This window comes from Zootoca vivipara, chromosome 6 (assembly GCF_963506605.1).
Source record: "Zootoca vivipara chromosome 6, rZooViv1.1, whole genome shotgun sequence".
In the NCBI taxonomy this organism is placed as follows: domain Eukaryota; kingdom Metazoa; phylum Chordata; class Lepidosauria; order Squamata; family Lacertidae; genus Zootoca; species Zootoca vivipara.
In genome coordinates, this window is record NC_083281.1 from 26,763,558 (window position 1) to 26,786,399 (window position 22,842).

At 47.4% G+C, this 22,842-nt stretch overlaps 1 protein-coding gene across 1 annotated transcript in view; it reads right to left on the bottom strand.

Moving 5' to 3' along the window:
* The window catches only part of LOC118086731 (B-cell receptor CD22-like), a 50,504-nt gene extending 28,415 nt beyond the window's left edge, over positions 1 to 22,089 (bottom strand). The window contains exons 1-9 of the mRNA XM_060276440.1: positions 20,198 to 22,089; positions 16,003 to 16,416; positions 14,997 to 15,269; positions 13,467 to 13,736; positions 12,873 to 13,280; positions 11,162 to 11,455; positions 6,556 to 6,828; positions 4,546 to 4,815; positions 3,871 to 3,875 (exon numbers count right to left, since the gene is read on the bottom strand). Coding sequence (XP_060132423.1) covers positions 3,871 to 3,875; positions 4,546 to 4,815; positions 6,556 to 6,828; positions 11,162 to 11,455; positions 12,873 to 13,280; positions 13,467 to 13,736; positions 14,997 to 15,269; positions 16,003 to 16,416; positions 20,198 to 20,231 — 2,241 coding nt within the window. The 5' untranslated portion in view covers positions 20,232 to 22,089. The remainder of the gene's footprint in view (positions 1 to 3,870; positions 3,876 to 4,545; positions 4,816 to 6,555; positions 6,829 to 11,161; positions 11,456 to 12,872; positions 13,281 to 13,466; positions 13,737 to 14,996; positions 15,270 to 16,002; positions 16,417 to 20,197) is intronic.
* Between the last annotated feature and the right edge of the window lie 753 nt (positions 22,090 to 22,842).

Genomic DNA, 22,842 nt, shown 5'->3' on the forward strand with positions numbered 1-22,842 from the left:
AGCAGAGTTCAACTGGAAGACAAGGTTTGGAGTGACCAGATGAAGGTGCAATGGAGGCTAAAGAGGCTCCTGCAATTTCAAAAGCTTTGTAGAAGAGGGGTCAGCATGTTGCTTGTGTGACCCGGTCATCTTTTTGCATCTGCCTCCCCCTTGCTTATAGGCTCTCTCACAGTGTCTCAATGCTGCTGAGGAAGGGAGACTTACAATTCCTTCCCAGAGCCAGCAGGTGGCCCAGAATACCTTGGAAGCTCTGTGTGTTTGCCTAAGAACCTCTCATGAACAAGGGGATTCTAGCTGCTGATGTGACTCTGACCAAAACTAGCCTGATGAACACGAAACTGCTCCTCCTACTGACTCTCAAAGTGATAGCATGAGGGGCTCAAAATTATGTACTCTTTGCTACAGTTCCATGACAGCACCCTGGAGTCCAGACTTAACCTACTTATCTAAAGGAGTGTTCTTTTCTTTTTTTTAACATGAATTTTTTATTATTTTTGAGAAAACAGAACAAAACATACAGAGCAACCCAAAGGAAGAATACAGCATTCAGTTAAAAAAAAAGCAAAACAAATAACAAGCCAAATCACGCAGACTAACAATTGCTTTGTACAGCAGTATGTTTAATATGTAATTTGAAGACACTTTGATCAGCTCAGAAAGGTACAGGAGGAAACTAACAGCTAAGAACAGAATTGCCAAATGAGGATTAAAGTTGGATTAGAACAGATGTGGTCAACCTTATTCATCCCAAGGACTGCATTCTGTTCTGGGCACCAGTGGTGGGTGGGGCCAGAGATTAAGTGGGAGGAGCAATGAATGTAAATTTCAGTTTCGAACAGTAGGCTGGTTTTCACACACAGTCATTAGAATCAAGACAACAGCTGTTCAGAAAACACAACAGTGCAGGGGCGCCAAGTTGAATAAAATACTGTGGGGGCCCAGGTAAGCCCTGCCACACATAATCAGTCACATGACACAGCACACATGTGGACATGTGGATTGACCCTGGACTTAGGGACTTGACTCCTGACTTGCCACAAGGTAGGCCTTGGGTTCAGGACATCAACAGAAGAAGCCGTCCCCCCTGCCAATTCATGGGGATACCTTTATGTTGTCCATAAAGCATTGATACTGGCCATTCTATCATCTTTATCTCCTGGCCTCCATCACTTGTCTTGGGAGGAGTACAAGTGTGTAACCTTTTGCCCTCCAGATGTTGCTAAACTGCAACTCCCTTCAGCCCCAGCAAACATGATCAATAGCCAGGGGTGATGGTGGGAGTTTGAAAAGTGACTTCCATTTTTGCAAGGCAAATTCAGTGCATGTTCATGAGGGTCAGAGAAATCTGCCCATTTTGGTTTCCCTCTCTTTCTCATGTTTTTCAGTCGTACGTTCACCGCATTCTTACATCAATTTGGGGAATGTTTTTGAGAAGATTCAAACACATTTTCATGCACAGATCTCCTAATGTATGGATTTTTTTTGTATGCAATTTTGCCTAATAAGCACATTTTTGCCATTGATATTCCTTAGTGCAATGCAAAATTTGGTGAAGTAGATTTCAAAGGAGAGTTGGGTTTTGGTTTGAGAAGGTTAGCTTAGGTGAGTTTGTATGCAAATGAAAGTATCTCTTCCCTCCCTTTGCCCATCTCCAATGTATGCTAGGGAATACTCTCTTCCTGGCAGTTAGGAACATGGAAAAGTGCTGGATTCTGAGCTCATCCCATTGGTCTATTCAAGTCAGTGCTGTTATTGGCTTCCAGCACCTCTCCAGGGCTTCATACAGGAATCTTCCCCAGCCCAGAGCAAGAAATAGCAGGGTTTGGAACCTTTTCCGTTAAAAGCAAATGCTCTGCCATTGAGCGATGGCCCTTCCCAGACAGTATGCAGAGACAGTTCACAAAAGGGAAAGGCAAAAATGGGGAGATGAGGAGGCAGGAACCTGAGATTTTCCAGACTGGCCTAAGCTTCGAGTCCAACATAGCCAATGTGCTACCCTCCAAACATTATTTGATTCTAAATGCGGATTTAAACCAAGAGATGTTTATCAAGAATTCATTCTCTTACAAAAGGGATGTGAATCACAGGACAACATTTAAGAAAAGAGTGGAAAGCATGGCAGAAGAATCATCACTTGTGAGAAAGGAGTTGGGATCTTGATTCCCTCTCCTCATATGTGGCTTCTTCCAGGTTCTCTCATCCAGACATATCCTTTGTGGCTTTGCTTAGTTCTTTTGTTCTCAGAAGGCGGTCACAATATTGATGACTGCTTGTTTCAGTTCTTTGAAATCCCTACAAATCAGGCTTTGGGGCAAAGAAAGAAAACCTACTCGGCATCATATTTCGGAGATGTCGGAGAATTCTGACAAAAAAACAGAAACAGGAGAAGAAATTGTCTATGTTCACTTAATCACCCCAGGTCATTTTGAACAACCCAGTTCAACGAATATGATTGATTCACTGTTGTTGTTGCTTTCAGACTGCAAATGACGTGTGTTTTGTTTTTGCTCCCATTTGCACTCTGTTTCCTTTATTTTGAAATAAATGAGATGGAATAATGCAGGGGTGGAGACTCTGATCTACTCACAGAGTTAAAAACTGGGAGTGATCTACCCCCTTTTGGGGGGTTCAGGTCAAAGCTGTTGAGTTTTTTTAAGGAGGGGAAGCCCTATTTTGGGGGGTTTAGGTCAAACTTGTTGAGCTTCTTTTAGGAGGGAGGGAGGCCCATTTTTGTTTAGGGCTTTAGGTCGTAGTTCAGCTTTTTTTAGGGAGGAGGAAAATTTTGGGCGAGCTTTTTTTAGGGGTGCCAGTGATCTAGCAGTGATCTACCACAGACATCCAGTGATCTACTGGTAGATCACAATCTACCTGTTGGACGTGCCTGGAATAATGTAATGACACCATGGTTAATTACATACATTGTATAAGCTACATGAATTTGCCACAGTGGACAGGAAGACAAATAATGTAGTTTTGGAGGGAGAACTGCAGCAGCATGGAAACAGTGCTGCATGTGATGGGAAAGGATGCCTTCTTACATCTGTAATCCCACCATCCCCACAATTAACAGCCACTCTAGCATTATCTGCATCATTCTGTAAAGTTGCGCACCTCACTCTCAGATCTCTCAGGACATCTCTAGGCCAGACATAATCCAAGGGATTCTTATGCATATTGCTTTTGAGGTGGTTACTACCAATTCTTGCACAAACTGGGTAGTATTCAACTAAGTGTTACTCAGAGTAGACTGATTGAAATTAATGGATCTAAGATAGCCATGTCCATCAGTGGACTAGTCTTGAATACCACCCACTGAAGGTGAGCTCTGCAGTTTACCCAGCTCCAGACCTCATTCCTAGTTCATTTGAGGTTCTATGCCTTTCAAAACCCCAAGGCAAATTTTGGAAAGCAAAATGGGAAACATTATGAGATGCAAAATTCAGAAGCTGAATATGGGGGTGCATAATGTAGGCAATATTTCATTTTAGCCCCACAATCCTATTAGTGAATGAAGCTGGCTTTTTGCCTGAAGTGTGACCTTCTACTAGAAATGACTTGGTTTCTATCAGCTGGGGTGGAATGGGCATCCATGACCTCTGCTTGAAAATATTACATAAAACCAGCACCAGGAATTTCCAGGAGGCTGAAGAAGAGGAATTACCATCATTATCCTCTGTAGCATTTCCATTTTGCTGCCCTCAACCTCCTCTGGAAGAGAGATATTATAATCCATCGATCAATCAAGCAATCAATCAATTACCCACCCTTCACCTTAAGATCCAGGGGTGAGTTACAGCACTAAAACAGTATTAAAAACAATTCAAAACAACTTTAAGCCATAAAAACAAAGCAGATCCTAAAAGTGTTTACCTCAACTGTTAAATGCGAGGGCAAAGAGGTGCATCTTCAGCATCCTCTGAAAGTTGTATAATGAAGGTGCCAGGTGTACCTCTGTTGGGAGGGAGTTCCACAGCTTAGGGGCCACCACAAAGAATGCCCTCTCCAAGGCCCTCACCACATTCAGCCTCTTAGGGCAGAGGAACTACCAATAGGGCCAATCTCAGCACCCAAGTGAGGCTGTAGAGAAGGAGGCACTCTTTCAGATATTTGGAGCCTGAGATGTTTCAGGGTTTTAAATGCCAATATGAACACCTTAAATTGGGCCTGGAAATGAACTGGCAACCAATGCAGCTATTTCAAATAGGGGTTATATCATATCTAAATGGAACACCAGCCAGTAATCTGGCTGCTGCATTTTGGACCAGCTGAAGTTTCCAAATCACCTTCAAGGGCAGCCCCACATTGAGCGTGTTGCAGTAATCCAGTCTGGAAGATACCAGACCATGGAGTACAGTGACCAAGTCATCTCTATCCAAAAGGGATTGTAGCTGGAGAACCAGCCAGAATGGAAGAAAGGCATTCCTAGCCGCCACCCCCTGCAATGCTTTGCATTTTGGCAATAAGGGAATGTTTGTTGTAAGCCACCTTGGGCACAGCTCACTGTGGAAAGGTGGCATATAAATAAGCTCAATCAATCTTACTCACAACGGACATCTATAAGAATGGCTGGGGAGCGTGATGGGCCTGCGCTGTTGCTTGCTTCACAATGGTAGGTCCCAGAATCCTCTGGTTTCACTACATGGATGGTCAACACATTATCTGCAGAGTCCTGCAGGAGCTGGTGCTCATCTTTGTACCACGCGTATTTGAGTTCTCGAGGGTTAGCTGCTCTCACTTCGCACGTCACCTGAAAACGGCTGAACTCATGGACCACCTTTTCTGTCATTCCCAAAATGTATACCTCCTTGGGAGCGACTGCAGAAAGGGAGAACAAATGCAAAGCATCACACAAAGACACAAACAAATGAATGCAAAATCATCATCATCATCATCACTGCAGCACCAAGGGTTCTGCTGCGCTGTCAGAGAGGGACTGGACACTGAGGAGTGGTGGTTGGATGCTAAGGAGAGGACCTGGGAAAGGGGGGGTTGAAGTCAGAGGCATGAGAAACTGCAGCATTGGAGAGTGAAGAACAGGTACAGAAGGAGAAAGAGATAGGTCAGGCTGGTGTAAAGGCAAGGACCCCCACGCCGCTGCCTCCTCCTGCCCCCACCTCTCCTGCTCCACTGTCTCCCAGGATCAGAAGAGAATTGAAGTTGGAGGCACAGAAACAGGTTACACACAGACGTAGTCCTTGTCTGCTTGCACACAGCTCAGGCAGTGGCAGAGGAAGAGGAGTGCAGGGGAAGTGCACCACCTCTGGCCACACGATCCTAGTGGGGTGCCATCGTGCCTGCCCCCTCACCCACGCTGAGCACCACGCCCCCAGGACACCCACCACGCCCCTGTGGGCAGCGTGCCATGCACCCGGGATGCGCGCCAGCCCCACCCCCGCTGCCTGCATGAAGCATGAAGCTCTGCCACTGAGCTCAGGTAGGGGAGATACAGTGCTTTTTTCGGGGGGGGGGGACACAGAGGTATGCATGTCCCTAAACATGTTGTGAATCTTTGTACTTTTGTCCGTTTACTGTATTTATTTTCCCCGAGCTGAACTATAAAATGGTGGTTTTCTTTAGTCAAAATGAGAGTATCCCTAAATATTTTTTTTAGGGGGGAGGAAAGCACTGGGGAGATACATACACGGAGGTCATAGAATCATAGAATCATAGAGTTGGAAGAGACCACAAGGGCCATCCAGTCCAACCCCCTGCCAAAGCAGGAAACACCATCAAAGCATTCTTGACATATGCCTGTCAAGCCTCTGCTTAAAGACCTCCAAAGAAGGAGACTCCACCACACTCCTTGGTAGCAAATTCCACTGCCGAACAGCTCTTACTGTCAGGAAGTTCTTACTGTCAGGAAGGTCGAGGGTGACAGCTCTTACTGTCAGGAAGGTCGAGGGTGGGGCCTCTCCGTCGCTGCAACTGCCTCGTCAAGTGCACACCTAGGAGTAGCTGAGAGACGTAGTACTGATGGACATGCCTTTTCCTAACTTGCAAGTGTACTTCTAATAAAGAGTTAATTCATCACTCTGGACATTCCTTGCCTGACAATGCCATGACATGCATGAAGGTCAGTTGCACAAGATAGGAAATTCCTGTACTGTCCCCAAAGACACATACATACAGAATGGGGCAGCCCTACTCCAGGCACACATTTCCTTCTTGTGCAATCAGTGAGAGCTTGCTGCTTACATCATCGTCAAATTCTCCAAAGCATATTCTCCCCCCCCCCCCGGTTGGTCTTTTTGTATAAATTGTAACTGACAATGGCCCCCAGTTTCCATTGACATGTTTCAAAGCAAGGCCTACGAAGCACCTGGAATCCACAGTGTACCAGCCATCCACAAATGGACAGAAGATTTAGTTCCTTGAGCATTCAGGCTGTAAGCCCTGAATTTGCTTCATGGGCTGTGCAGTGTGTCTTGGACAGGTTAAACATGTTGAATAAATACACTTGCCTCCAAAAGCTTTCCCTCTCCCTGTGAGCAAGTACGTTTGTCAATGATGAGTGCTTCAGGGCTTCTAGAAAGCAAAAAAAGTAGCATTACTTACAATGAACATCCACAGTGACTGTTTGGGATGAGGTACAGCCAACAGAGTTGCACACTTCACAGGTGTAAGACGTTTCAGATCCAGGTGTCGCAGGGAAAGCCAATACATTTGAGCCACTATAGTTATGTTCAACTGTATGTGAATCTGATTTAACCCAGTTGTACCAGTTGTTTCCAGGGTTACTTCTGCCCACAGAGCAGTTCAGCATGACGGCATCTCCTTCCTTTATTGGCAAATCATTCATAATGGTAAGCTGGACATCCTCAGGACGAACTGGAAAATCAGATCAATGTGCCTGTTTGTGGATTGCATACATAATAACAAACTGAGGTGATAAAGGGTCTGGAAACAAAGCCTTATGAGAAACAGTTGGGGGAATAATTGGGCATGTAAAGCCTGGTAAAGAGGAGAATGATAGCCATCTTCAAATATCTAAAGGGCTTTTCTGGAGGCAAGGACCCAAACCAGTGGATTCAAGTTACAAGAAAGGAGATTCCGACTAAACATCAGGAAGTGGACTCTCCTTCCTTGGAGAGCTTGGATGGGCCTTTGGGTGAAAAGGATTCCCATTTTCACTGGTGCTGCCCAGGACTCTCTCCTGCTGTGAGTGCCCACAGGCCCTGTCCCTGCCTCCTTCCACCTGGTCTAGGGCGGGGCCTGGAAGGCCTCATAAAGGACTGCTGCCGCTGCTCTGCTGCTGGTGCTGCCCAGGACTCTCTCCTGCTGTGAGTGCCCACAGGCCCTGTCCCTGCCTCCTTCCACCTGGTCTAGGGCGGGGCCTGGAAGGCCTCATAAAGGACTGCTGCCGCTGCTCTGCTGCTGGTGCTGCCCAGGACTCTCTCCTGCTGTGAGTGCCCACAGGCCCTGTCCCTGCCTCCTTCCACCTGGTCTAGGGCGGGGCCTGGAAGGCCTCATAAAGGACTGCTGCCGCCCCTCTGCTGCTGGTGCTGCCCAGGGGAACTTGAAACAGCACAGAGTCCTTTTTAAAATGCTTTTTAAAGAATTTTTAATGTTTTTATCTTCTTTGGGGTGGTAGGTGGGAGGGATTTTTAGTTGGGTGTGGGAATCTGTTAAATTTTAGTGTATTTGTAATTTTTATTGTTTTTGGTTTTATTGTTTTATTGTGTTTGGGGTGGTAGGTGGGAGGGATTTTTAGTTGGGTGTGGGAATCTGTTAAATTTTAATGTATTTGTAATTTTTATTGTTTTTGGTTTTATTGTTTTATTGTCTTTTTTGTGTTCTTCTTTTGTTGAGTTCTTTGCTGTTTTTTACAGAGGTTTTATTTTGTTTTTAAGGGGAGGGGTCAGGGCTGCCCGGGAGGGGGTCCCAGCAAGCAAAATGGCTGGGGCAGATTCCACAGGGGGGTGTGCACTGGAACAACCGATCTCAGTGGTCACGGGTAGGAGGAGGAGTTACGCTAAGACCAGACCATGTCATTACCGAGGAGGCAGACTTAGTCGTTGTCTGAGGACTATCCCTGCCTCCAGGTCTGGTCCTGACCGGACGGATATTGGAATCAGCAAGGGATACCCACATGACCTGAAGGTGCTGCTGTGCAATGCCAGGTCGATGATGAATAAGACCACCGCCATTCACGACCTGATTGTGGATGGAGGATTTGACCTGGCATGTGTGACAGAGACCTGGTTGGAGGAAGCCGATGGGCCCGTTCTTGGCGCTGCTTGCCCACCAGGTTTCTCTTATGCACAGCAACCCAGGCCATCTGGGCGGGGAGGGGGGGTTGCAGTGATTTTTAGGAAGTCATTAGTTTGCACCAGGCGTCCTATTGGGAAGACCCAGTTCTCTGAGTGCATGTTCTGGAAGTTGGGCAATAGAGGCAGTACAGGATTCCTTTTGGTGTACCGACCTCCCCGCTGCACCAAGGATTCCCTGCCCGAGCTGCTTCAGGTCGTGTCGGATGTGCTCCTGGAGACACCTAGCTTGGTTGTCTTAGGGGATTTTAACATCCATGCCGACACGACCTTACAAGGAGCCGCTCGGGACTTCGTGGAAAGCATGGCCACCATGGGGCTGTCCCTGAATAAGTCTGGCCCAACTCATAGCCGCGGACATGCCTTGGACTTGGTGTTTACCTCTATGGATGTTGGTGATCTGACATTAAGTAAAAGCGAAACAAAAGAAGTGCCATGGTCAGATCACTTTCTGGTGCAACTGGACTTCTCCGCAACCCTTTCCCTCTGCAGGGAGGTGGGACCGATTCGGATGGTCCGCCCCCGCTACTTAATGGATCCAATTGGCTTCCAAAGAGTGGTAGGGGATGTTTTATCCCATGTCGATGGCCTTTCAGCTGATTCCCTGGTGGCCCGCTGGAATGCGGAGTTAACCAGCGCTATTGACTGTCTGGCTCCGAAGCGCCCTCTCAGATTGCATGGAGCCCGGACAGCCCCGTGGTTTTCCCCGGCGCTGAGGGCAATGAAACAGTCGTTGAGACGGCTAGAGCGCCGGTGGCGGAAAACTCATTTTGAATCAGACCGGACACGGGCTAGAGCTCAACTTCGAGCCTACCAAGTGGCAATGGCGACGGCGAAGAGGACCTTCTTCACCGTCTCCATCGCATCTGCAGAAAACAGCAGCAGGAGACTCTTCCAGGTGGTTCGCAATTTAGCGGAACCACCTGCTCCATCCGGGCCCAGTACGGGCCACATGATCTCCTGCAATGATTTTGCAAAGTTTTTTGCAGATAAAGTCGCTCAGATTCGGGAAGAGGTAGACTCCACCGTGGGAGCAGGGCCGGGGCGGGGGAGTGCTAGAGTCCTGTCTAGTCAAGTTTTGTGGGATCAATTTCAATCTGTTACCTCCGAGGATGTGGACAGGCTGCTTAGACGAATGAAACCAACCACCTGTCTCCTTGATCCTTGCCCATCCTGGCTTATAAAAGCTAGCCAGGAAGGGCTGGGCGATGGGCTTCGCGGGTTGGTAAATGCTTCTCTCCATGAGGGAGCCTTCCCAGACCCGCTGAAAGAGGCGGTTATTAAACCGCTTCTTAAAAAACCATCTTTAGATCCGGCCAATATGGCCAACTATCGCCCAGTCTCAAATCTTCCATTCTTGGGCAAGGTGATTGAGCGAGTGGTTGCGGAACAACTCCAGGCACGCCTGGAAGAAGCGGACCATTTGGATCCCTTCCAGTCAGGATTCAGGCCTCATCATGGGACTGAAACTGCCTTGGTCGCACTGGTCGATGATCTCCGGCGGGCTAGGGACAAAGGTAAGAGCTGTTTCCTTGTTCTGCTGGATCTCTCAGCGGCTTTTGACACCATCGACCATAACATCCTTCTGGACCGTCTAGAGGGCTTGGGAGTTGGGGGCACTGTCATGCAGTGGTTCCGCTCCTTCCTCCTGGGCCGTGTTCAGAAAGTGGTGGTGGGGGATGAGTGTTCAGACCCCTGGGCGCTCACTTGTGGGGTGCCTCAGGGTTCTGTCCTCTCCCCCATGTTTTTTAACATCTATATGCAGCCACTGGGAGAGATCATCAGGGGGTTTGGGCTGGGTGTCCATCAGTATGCTGATGATACCCAGCTCTACCTCTCTTTTAAATCAGAACCAGTGAAGGCGGTGAAGGTCCTGTGTGAGTGCTTGGAGGCGGTTGGAGGATGGATGGCGGCTAACAGATTGAGATTGAATCCTGACAAGACAGAAGTACTGTTTGTGGGGGACAGGAGGCGGGCGGGTGTGGAGGACTCCCTGGTCCTGAATGGGGTAACTGTGCCCCTGAAAGACCAGGTGCGCAGCCTGGGAGTCATTTTAGACTCACAGCTGTCCATGGAGGCACAGGTCAACTCCGTGTCCAGGGCAGCTGTTTATCAGCTCCATCTGGTACGCAGGCTGAGTCCCTACCTGCCCACTGACTGTCTCTCCAGAGTGGTGCATGCTCTAGTTATCTCTCGCTTGGACTACTGCAATGCGCTCTACGTGGGGCTACCTTTGAAGGTGACCCGGAAACTACAACTAATCCAGAATGCGGCAGCTAGACTGGTGACTGGGAGCGGCCGCCGAGATCACATAACACCGGTCCTAAAAGACCTACATTGGCTCCCAGTACGTTTCCGAGCACAATTCAAAGTGTTGGTGTTGACCTTTAAAGCCCTAAACGGCCTCGGTCCGGTATACCTGAAGGAGCGTCTCCACCCCCATCGTTCTGCCCGGACACTGAGGTCCAGCTCCGAGGGCCTTCTGGCGGTTCCCTCATTACGAGAAGCCAAGTTACAGGGAACCAGGCAGAGGGCCTTCTCGGTAGTGGCACCCACCCTGTGGAATGCCCTCCCACTAGAGGTCAAAGAGAACAATTACCAGACCTTTAGAAGGCATCTCAAGGCAGCCCTGTTTAGGGAAGCTTTTAATGTTTGATGGATTTCTGTATTTTAGAATTTCTGTTTTTTTTGGAAGCCGCCCAGAGTGGCTGGGGGAACCCGGCCAGATGGGCGGGGTATAAATAATAAATTATTATTATTATTATTATTACCCCTGGTGCATTTTATTGCAGCCTTTGTGGTGACGTGGCTAATTGCATTAGTTGGTTTTTTTCCCACCAGGCAGCACCTTCTCAATCCACAAAAGGACCCCTCCTTTCCCACTGTGCACTCACATCTCACATTCAGTTTCATGGTACTGTGGGATATCTCTGACCCATCCAGATTGCTCAGTGAGCAGCCCACCGTTTTCCCGTTGTCCTCCCATGTGGGTTCGAACCTCACCATCTTCGTGATTCGATTCTCAAGCATGGTTACTTGTGGAGACAAGTGATGCTTCTCTAAGCCACTGAGAGTCAAGAGTACGAGCACATCAGCGCAATGGTAAGGCACTGAGCAGATCACTTCTGCAGTGTTCCCTTGGTGGACTAACACAGGGACTATTTCCAACCTGGGTTCTGGAGGTGACTCTGAATCCACAGAAGAAAAGGAAAGGAAAATCGCAGTCCCTAATTAGGGCAAAGTGACGATAAAAAGTTACTGGATAAACTGATTGATACTGCTGAGAACCTGGTGCCTTGGCCAACAATACACAGGAAGATGTCATATACTGAGCCAAACTACTGGTCCATCTAGCTCAATATTTTCTACACTGAGTAGCTGCTGCTCTCTCCAGGATTTAAGACAGGAGTCTCAATGTTTAAAACACCCTTATACCACTTTAACAGTCATGGACAATCCTAGGAACTATGGTTTGTTAAGGGTGCTGACCTCATGGAGATATTACTTCCAAAACCACAACAAGCAGTGCTATTTTTCTAGGGGGGGGGGTGTTGGCGGAACTCACCATGAACCCTTCCTTGTTCTCTTATAATGGCAATGGTGCTCACCTGAGAGGTACCAGAACTCAGTTCTGGTGAGTTCCAGCTGGGGGGGGGAGCCCTGGTAACAAGCAACATTGTCAACAACTTTCCGTGACTGTTAGTGGTATAAGAGTGCTTTCAATGTGTGTGTGTGGATGAAGCATCTGGAGATGCTGGGAACTGAGGCTGAGACCTTCTGCATGCAAAGCAGCTGCTCTACCACAGAGCTACAGAGTTTCTCCAAGACATCAGTATCCACCTGTGTTTTACCACGGTTCCAGGACTTGGGGGGGGGGCTGTTGGACACAATACACTGTGGGCTGACCAACCTCAGTGGGCCCCCTTGCTTGTCTCTTTCTTGGGGCCCAGTCAGCTGTACCAACAAGATTGCACTCGTACTTTCTTGATACATTGATCTAGGAAAGGATGGCATGTCATAAAGTACCACCAGTTCCATTTTCAGCATCATGTTCTAACTGCTGCAGATGGCTAGAAACTGCTAAAGAAAAATTAAAGCAGTCCATCTCATTAAAAAAATGTATGCAATCGAAGAATTATCATTACATCTTCAGTAATTTGATGTGATTCACCAAGTGACATCAACATTCCATCAGCATTCCATGGCCACTGAGCATGCTCAGTTCTCTTTGGATTCTCACTTGCAAGCCCAGCAACATCTGCAGGGGGGCAGGGGTCACACAGGTTCCCTAAACCTGTCTTAGTATTATTATTTTTCAAAGATCACTTGTACTTATGCCAACCTTGAACTGACCTCGAGCCTGCTAATACTCAGCACTTGGTGAATGGGCTGGTGTTATTTTGGCTACACAGAAACCTCCCCTCTCCTCTGAAGTTTGGAAATAGAGGGAATGATTCACTGCAAGCATCATTTCTGGCCTGAAAGCTGACCATTCAAAAACTGCTGATGATACTTTGAAAGGGAGGGTTCTGCATCTCAACTAAAAGACTGCTTTTATACGGGATGGAGAGAGAGAAAATCACAGCTGTTCTGCCAAGCTCTCACCTGTAACATTAACTGTGGCATCAAGGAACCACTTGAGTCTCCAAGGATAGTTTCCAACAGAAGTGACAACTCTTGCCCCATACCTGCCGCTGTCACTTTTCTGGAGCTGAGTGATCATCAAGCTGCAATCTCTATTACCTAAGTCCCCTGAAAATGTCACCCGACCCTGAAAGGCAGCACTTCTTGCATTGCCTTCTGTGAATTTGGAGCTGTGGTACAACAGGGTACCATTATAATCCTGCATTTTGTGGTCCCAAAAAGGCTCAAAGTACCAAGCCACAGCTGTGGCGTTGACTGTGGCAAAGTTAAATGTTCCACTGATCTCGCATGGAATCAGCACACAGGATCCTTTCCAGGCCACCAAAGAGTTAGCATGTTTCCTCAGTCCACTTTCATCAGACAAGAAACCTGAAATGGGAAAAGTTCAAGGGAGATGGTCATCAGCTTGCCCCTGTCCACCTCATTATATCACATAATGATGTATTTATAATAATAGTCATATTCAGAGGTTACAACACAGAAGTCAAGCTCTAAAATTTTATCATTACTGTAGTACAATTTCAACGTCTCTCTCTCTCTCTTTATCTTACTCACCAATAACACTGAGCGTGACTGGTGAGGAACGCGATGTGCCCGCACTATTGCCGGCTTCACACCAATATCTGCCAGAGTGTGCTAAAGTAACTTCTGGAATAGACAACTCTTTAGTCGCAGAGTCCATCTCCAGCCATTCCCCGTCTTTGTACCATGTGTATGTGAGATTCTGGGGTTTTGCCTTTCCCACTTCACACTTCAGCTGAACAGACTTCCCTTCCTGGATCTTGCCTGCTGGCATCATTTTTATTTTTACACCTTTGGGGGCAACTTCAGGAAGAGAAGAGGAAAAGAGAAACCATCATAGGAAGACCCCCCACACCTGGTCAATTGAACCCGGGAAAGTCATGTCATCTAAGGATCTGTTGCATATCAAGTACACAGCAATGAAGTCAGGGGGAAAAAATAATTTATCAGCCCTGCAACTCTTGGTGCTCTTTTTTTCCCCCTTGGGCCAACTGTGAATGCTCACAGTTTACATTGCCCTCAATTTCTAGGAGCATGGGAAAAGTTCACCAAAATGTTTTTGCCTCAGTGGATCTACCTGACAACTATGGGCAAAGGTCCAAACTTTCATAAAACACAACACAATCAAGTATTTGACACCCACAGTGTATTATCTAGCCACAAATAAATTTATTATTATTATTATTATTACACAGGGCCGTCTTAAGCATGCCCGGCGCCCTGGCGCCGTGGTGCGACGGTTCCCTCTGGCGCACCGCCCCGTTTCCCAGCGCGGCGGGCGGGCGGGTGCAGCTGCACTGCGCCACCCAGCCTGTCGTAGGGCCGGCCCTGGGCCAGGGGGCACTGTCCGCCCCCTGTTGCGACGCCCCTGTGCATGGCGGAGGCGGCCTCAGGGCCGCGCGCCTCCAGAGAGCAGCCTGAAGCCGCTGAACAGCGGAGGCGCACCTGGGGCAGCCTCGGCCGCACCTCTCAGCGGGCGCAGCGGTGCCTCTGGTGGCCTGGCGCCCTGGCGCCCCGCACCACTGGGGGTGGGCCTAGAGCCGGCCCTGTTTATACCCCGCCCATCTGGCTGGGTTTCCCCAGCCACTCTGGGCAGATCCCAACTGAATAATAATAATGATAATAATAATAAAGGCGATAAAAAAATCAAACATTAAAAACTTCTCTAAACTGTCTTCAGATGTTCTTCTAAAAGTCAAATAGTTGTTTATTTCCTTGACATCTGATGGGAGGGCGTTCCACAGGGTGGGCACCACTGCTGAGAAGGTCCTCTGCCTGGTTCACTGTAGCTTCCCTTCTCGCAGTGAGGGAACCGCCAGAAAGCTCTCAGAGCTGGACCTGATGCTGGAAGAAGAAAGCTCTGATTGCAGGAACCTGGGCTTCATCCATTTGTATTCAACCTGCAATCCCTGAATGGGCTGCATAAATAGGTAGACTGTGCATTTATGCTATGTACCTTGGATGGACCAAACATGCTGAGTGACCTGCTCTCCCTCTCCTTGTGGATTTGTCGTTGCAGAATGCCTTAGGGCCCCAGCTAGTAAATAAAGTGGTGTTACTCACAGTGTACATCCAAGGTGACCATTTGGGATAAAGTACAGCCAGCATGGTTGCATACTTCACATTCATAAGATGTGACCGGTTCAGAGGTCGCAGGGAAGATTAGCAGCTCTGAAGCACTATACTTATGTTCAACTGAATGGTGATCTGACTTGACCCAATTGTACCAGTTGTCTCTGGAGTAATTTCTGCCTGAAAAGCAGCGCAGCACAACCGTGTCTCCTTCTTTTATGGGCAGATCATTCATAATGCCAAGATGGACATCCCTGGGGCTGTCTGGAAAATCAGGTCAAAATGTTTCTTTCTGGGTGATACATATCACAACATTATTACAGTGCATCTGCATACTCAGGGGAATAGGAGAATGTGGCTAAATCAATGTCCAGGCTTATATCCAGCTAACTCCTACTCAGAGTAGGCCCACTGAAACTAATGGACGTATCTAAGGCAACATTCACACTATATATTTGAGCAGCCATGGCTTCCCCCAAAGAATTCTGGGAGCTGTAGTTTATTAAGGGTGCTGAGAGTTGTTAGGAGAGCCCATTCCCCTCCCAGAGCTACAATTCCTAGGATTCCCTGCAAAGAGGGATTGATTGTCAATCTACTCTAGGAACCGTAGCTCTGGGAGGGGATTAGGGGTAAGCAGTAATGCATCCTAATACCAACTGCTAGAAACCACAGGAGGGAAGAGGGATCTTTTGCTCAGATCCTGGGTTGGGTTTCTCACAAGTCCCTATTAGAACAGGGTGCTGGACTAGATGGGCCATTGGTCTGACCCAGCTGGCTCTTTGTAAGTTCTTAAGTATAAGAGGAAGAGAATCTTCGGGTGTCCTACAGCCACAAGCCTACACATATCCTTTAGCTAGTTTGCAACCTCCAGGCATCATTTCTGGGCTGAAACTTGCCATATTAAAGCTGCTGTCAACACTTTGAAAGAGAAGGGCCTGGGTGCCACATCCTTCATAAGCGATGAAGGCAAATTAGAACTGCCCTGCAAAACTCTTACCTATAACGTTGAGCATAGCATTACGAAACCATTTGTTTCTCCAATTGTAGTTTCCAACAGAAGCAACAACTCTTGCCCCGTACGTGCCGCTGTCCTTTGTCTGGAGCTGAGTAATCATCAGGCTGCAGTCTCTGTTGCCCAAATTGCCTATGAACTTCACCCGGTCCTGAAAGGCAGGACTTACTGCCATTACATTGCCTTTCCTCCTTTTGGAACTGTCATACAACAGACTGCCGTTATAGTCAAATGAACTGTTATCCCAAACAGGCTGGAAAAACCAAGTCACGGCTGTGGCACGGACTTTAGCAGAATGATGTGTTTCACTGATCTGGCATGGAATCACTATGGAGGAACCTTTCCAAGCAACCAAAGTATCAGGGCTTATTCTTAGGGGGTAATCGCAATATATATAACCTGAAACGGGAAACCAGATACGAAAGGTTGGTCAGTTACTCACTTACTATGAAAATTCACTTCCAGCTCCTTGATGTCCCCCACGAACTGAATTTGCCTCCAAGAACTGAGAAATTAACCAAGACCTCTTAATGTTTTTATCATCTCCCTTGACCACGAAGAGAATGCATAAGTTTGCATCAGATGATAAATAATAATAATAATAATAATAATAATAATAAAATTTTATTTATACCCTGCCCTCCCCAGTCAAAACCGGGCTCAGGGCGGCTGACACCAACAAAAATGTAAAAAAGAAAAGCAATTAGTTCAAATACAGGTTAAAATACATTTTAAATTTTAAAATTCAGCCTCATTTTAAAATGGCCCAAATCAAAACCATAAGGGAGGAGAACATAGGGGTCAGACTGAGTCCAGGCCAAAGGCCAGGCAGAACAGCTCCGTCTTGCAGGCCCTGCGGAAAGATGTCAAATCCTGCAGGGCCCTGGTCTCCTGTGAGAGAGTGTTCCACCAAGTTGGGGCCAGTACTGAGAAGGCCCTGGCCCTAGTTGAGGCCAGTCTAACCACATTATGGCTCGGGATCTGCAAAATGTTGTTATTTGTGGACCTTAAGGTCCTCCGCAGGACATACCAGGAGAGGTGATCCCGTAGGTCCAAGGGTCCTAAGTCGCATAGGGCTTTAAAGGTCAAAACCAGCACCTTAAATCTGATCCTGTACTCCACTGGGAGCCAGTACAGCTGGTGAAGCACTGGATGAATGTGGTCCCATGGCAGGGATCCCGTAAGGAGCCTCGCCGCAGCATTCTGCACCCGCTGGAGTTTCTGGGTCAGCTTCAAGGGCAGCCCTGCATAAAGCGAGTTACAATAATCCAGCCTGGAGGTGACCGTCGCATGGATCACTGTGGCCAGATCAGGGCGAGAAAGGTAAGGGACCAACTGCTTGATATGGCGGAGATGGAAAAATGCCACCTTTGCTGTGGCTGCAACCTGCACCTCCATGGAAAGGGAGGCATCGAAGGTTACACCCAAATCTTGACAGAAGGCGCTGGCACTAATTGGGCCCCCGCAAGAGATAATGCAAAAGTACAAAATGGAGTGGGCTGTATTCTCTCATGGCCAACTTTCTAAGGGCCACATTCTAGCAGTGGGTGGAGCCAACACAAAAGTGGTCATGGCCAGAGAGAGCAGTGAGTGGGGCCACCCCCCACTATCTCACACTGCATAAATCCATTCACACCGTGCATGCACACAGGCACATACCCATACTCATTATTCTCTCACAAACATATACTTTGAGTCTTATGTTCTACCCTTCTCACCCTACTGTAGTCAGGCTGGAAAACACCTTCTAGTCAAGGGGAGTAATTTTTGCCAGAGATGTTGCAGCACGGAGAGAGAATTAAACCTTTCCTTCAGAGCTGTGAGCCCCCTCCCCGTGCTCCCCTGTACAACAATAAGGCTTTTAAAAAAAGTATTCTATACGCTTTAATAGATGGCCTTCCTGTCATGTGACAAAGGTATTGGAGAGCAGAAACAGTAAAGGAAGCAGTAAAGGAGTGTAGAAATGCTGTGAAATGCTGAAAAGCTGCACAATCACTCAGCATGCTGAATCACTGTGACTGATCTTGAGGATGACTCATTCTCTGTATAAGTATTTTATCTGCTTGCAGGCAGACTCAGTCTCTCTCTCTCTCTCTGTCTGTCTGTCTGTCTGTCTCTCTCTCTCTCTCTCTCTCTCTCTCTGTGTGTGTGTGTGTGAGAGAGAGAGAGAGAGAGAGAGTGTGTGTGTGTGTCACAGTGTGGTGGAGCCTGTGCACTGTGAAGCCTGTGCTCAATGGAGACTCAGTGTGACGCAGTAACTCTGTGTATGCTCTGAAGCTTGTTGAATCTCCTGTTTACTATGCTGTTAGTTTATTTTAACTCAGTAAAGCTTTTATTCCTTTACTGAAGAAGACTGTGTTATTAATTTACGCTGCACATCACTTCCCCCAAATCTAATTGCTGGAGCTGGGCGGGCAGGATAAGGGGGTGCTATGGCCAGCTCATAGGCCACTGTTTCCCTGATAAATGCCTCTCTGTTGTTTGTAAATGCAGTGAAGAACCCCGTGATTTTAAGGTTTGCAAGGAGGCTCCGGATGCCCACTGTACAAAACATCCATCTCTCCACCACCCATTGTCGCATGGCCAGATATTTAGGAATCTGAGAGGAGTTTTGCACCTGTGTTGCAGCACAAGGAGGGCATCTGCTGTGCAAAGCAAAAATGTCCTATTAAGTGTGTTCAAGTCCCGAGAGTGACTTTCTAGCTAGGGGTTTAGCCTTTTCTCTTTTCTGCAAGTGCTACCGGTACTTCTTCTTATCAAGTCTTCCTTTGTCAGTGTCATGGCTGGTGCCCAGTCCCATGGGGAAGGCGGGGAAGCAGCCATTTCAGGACCATGGTTAGCTCAAAGTGACAATGGACAATGGACAATGACAGCTCCCTTTCTCAAGCTCTGGGAGGAAGACCTTTCATTGCCTACAGACAGCCACCCAATCTTAAACAACTCCTCACCCACAATAATACAACCACCAGACTTAACATGGACACTGGTACCAGAGCCTGCAATAAACCCAGATGCCAACTTTGCTGCCACATACACCCGGACAACATCATTACTGGCCCCAACAACATCCAACATACCATCTCAGGACTATTTAATTGCTCATCTTCTAACATTGTGTATGCCATCAAATGCCAACAGTGCCCTCCAGCTCTCTATATTGGACAAACAGGCCAAACCCTACGCCAAAGGATAAATGGACATAAATCTGACATCAGGAACCAGAAGACAGAAAAACCAGTAGGAGAACACTTCAATCTCCCAGGACATTCTATACAAGATCTCAAAGTAGCTGTCTTACTACAAAAGAATTTCAGAAATAGACTGGAAAGAGAAGTTGCTGAATTACAACTTAGCACCAAGCTCAAAACAATGGAGGGACCTGGTTTGAACAGAGATATCGGATTCTTATCTCATTATACATGATAAGCGATCTTCAGCCATCTCAACCCTTGCTTTTTCATGCAAAACCATTTGCAGTCGTTTTCGGTCATCAACAGCTATCAGTCAGTCAATCACCCACTTCCACCACCCTTCTGAATGATCTCCCCTCCCCATCCCCACCCCTCCTCTACATAAGTGCCTGGGGACTTCTATTTCACTGTATCTGAAGAAGTGTGCATGCACACGAAAGCTCATACCAAAATAAAAACTTAGTTGGTCTTTAAGGTGCTACTGAAGGAATTTTTTTATTTAGCTCAAAGTGAGTTAAGTTACTCTAACAAAGGCTGGGAGCACTGAGGCCTTTTAAGCCGCTGTCTCCAGTCTAACTCCTCTGGGCTCCTTTCGCTTGTGGAGAACTTCAAAGCCTTAAAGGACACTCCTCCTTTATTTCATAGCCTCTCTACTGGTGCACTCTCTGCACTGCTTGACTAGTGAAGGGCAGTGGGAGGTATCTGGGTCTTCTGCAGCCTCCAACTCTTTGGATTGCTGCTGGATTCTGGAACCATGGCATGCAGACCATGGCCCCACACACTCTTGCTTGGGAATAAGTCCCCACTGATTTTGATCTGAATGACTCCAGAGTCAATGCATGCAAGTATTGTTGCTTGCTCTCTCATGAGCCACTCATACATTCTTCAATCCTTCCTCCAAATGCTACCCCACAGACCCAGGAGAGCAATGGGGCTTGAGACATCCCAGACTGCTTTCCTTAGCACATACCGAAACCTGCATGCATTACCTGCAAGGAGCAGCAGCCAAAGGAAATGCTTCATTGTGAGTCCATGCAAGTGCGAAGCCTGGGAAAGGAAAAGTGGATTATTAGTTAGAGCCGGAGGAGAAGGAGGATGGAATGGAACCAGTGTGGTGTAGTGGTTAGGGTGTCAGACTAGGACCTGGGAGATCAGGGATCATCGGCTAATTAAGACAGCAGTGTGGAATCTAGACACATATAAAAATGCTGTGAAAATGCATTTTTAAAAGAGTTTTGAAAAATATATTGAATTTGCCATAAGCTCCCCATCACCATCTAGTGTCACATTTGTATAATGCACTTAAAACATTATATTTGCAACTGTATAGCTGAGTCCCAAGTAACTGGGGTCTCCCCAGCACTATAATTTGCAGGGTGCCTGGGGGGGGAAATACTTTTTTGTTTTTAAAGGGAGAGGGAGCTGCAAGAGACACCATTAATTGTTGTTGTTGTTGTTCTTGTTATTTTTGTATGTCACCCATCTGACTGGGTTGCAGCTCCCAACAGAATATTAAAAACATGATGAAACATCAAACATAAAAAACTTCCCTAAACAGGGCTGCCTTCAGATGCCTTCTAAAAGTCAAATAGTTGTTTATTTCCTTGACATCGGATGGGAGGGCGTTGACTACCGAGAAGGCCCTCTGCCTGGTTCCCTGTAACCTCACTTCTTGTAGTTAAGGAACTGCCAGAAGGCCCTCAGTGCTTGATCTCAATGTCCAGGCTGAGCAATGGTGGTGGAGACGCTCTTCGGGTATATAGGGCCAAAGTCGTTTAGAGCTTTAGAGGTCAGCACCAACACTTCGAATTGTGCTCGGAAACGTACTGAGAGCCAATGTAGATCCTTTAAGACTGGTGTTATATGGTCCCAGCGGCTGCTCCCAGTCACCAGTTTAGCAGCCGCATTCTGGATTAATTGTAGTTTCCGAGTCACCTTCTCTATGCTTACACTAAGAAGTGTATTGTCCAGATAGATAGTCCAATTTTGAGAGCTAGGGAGGCAAGCTGCATGCAAAGCAAGAGTTGTCAGGAGTTGCTGAGATTTGTGGAAATCTGTCCCATGTGGTAAATCACTGAACTGCAGATGGTGAAGTACTCTCAGGCCCTGGGCTGACTCCACCACCCCAGTCTGGGCATTGGAAACTCTGGGATCTAGGAAGCAGTATCAGAGGATTTCCTGTGCCAAGAGAGCCTCGCTCAAGCCATGTTGTCTTCTTCAACTCAAATATGGTCCTGTATATTTGTTGCTCCTGACTTGTGCCTCAGTCCTGGTTTGTTCTTTGATCGTCTCTGGCAGGCACAGAGAAGAATCTTCCCCTGGCCGTGGCTCACACAGCAAGTGCAACTCTTCCTGGAATGGAGATGAAGGGATGGGAGCAGCTCCAGCAGCTAGATAAGCCATAGGACGCAAGGGTCACTATTGCCAATGCAACATTCTCCAGTGAATCATTAATAGAATCCATTGGGAAACAAAACCCCTTTAGAGTCGATCGTCTCTAATAATAAGCCATCCATTTCCCCTGCAGCTCAGGGTCTTAAAGTGCCATTGCTTAGCCTAAGGTTATCTGTCCATCCAGACAGGGGGTTCCCAAGTGACCAGAAACCCCCAGCCCAGCCTGCCTCTGTACCTTTAACAGTGACTGTTTATACAGGAAACAGGATCGCCACATTTTCACACATGGAGATCAGCATCATCACCTGCTAATGTCCACAGTTCAAGTTTCTGATTGAGGCCTAGGAGCAGAACCCAATTTCTTAAAAAGCTGGTGAGCTGCTTCTAGATTGGGAGGTGAACTTGGCAGCCTGGAAACAAGGTGCATGTGGGGTTTCTCTCCCCCTTTCTTTGCTTAAGAAAGCAAACCCAAGCTATCCTGAGCAACAGCAGCAAAGGGAAACTCACCTGTGAATATATAAGCTGAGAACTGGCAGCTGTTCTTGCCTGGAAATGAAGAAGTTGCTAAGTTGAGGTATGTCACATGGAGGAATCAAGCATCAGTTTGTCCCTTTGGTGTGTGTGTTTTTCCCCAGATCAAAGGTTTGTATACGTGTTGGGGCTGGTCCAGGAATAAGTCAAGGACGGTTGTTGGCATCTCAATGGTTTGTATTATAATTGCATGGCCAAACATTCTTATTTTCCTCTTCTCCAACAAGCAGCTTCTGTACTGGTGCAACCAGACTTGTTTTTTGAGGAGGCTGCACAGAATTGGAGCGCCAAGTCTTCACAGTTTTGGCTGCTTATGTCATGTATCTCTGTTTCGCTCCTAATCTCTGTGTTGGAAGCCACTATAAACCTCCAGATCTTTCTGAGGCTATCCTGTGTGGTTAGTTACCAGAACTACAATGTGGAGCCTCTTCCTGACATAAGGAGATGAGTTAGACCATCTTGCTCAGTGTTGTCCATACTGGATGGCAGTGGCTTCCAAGGGTTTCAGGTAGGGAACCCTGCCTGGAGATGCTGGGGGTTGAACATGGGGGTGCGGGTAGAGCTATGGGCTAAAACACTGAGCCTCTTGGGCTTGCTGATCAGAAGGTGGGCGGTTCAAATCCCTGCAATGGGGTGAGCTCCCATTGCTCTGTCCCAGCTCTTGCCAACCTAGCAGTTCAAAAGCACGCCAGTGCAAGTAGATAAATAG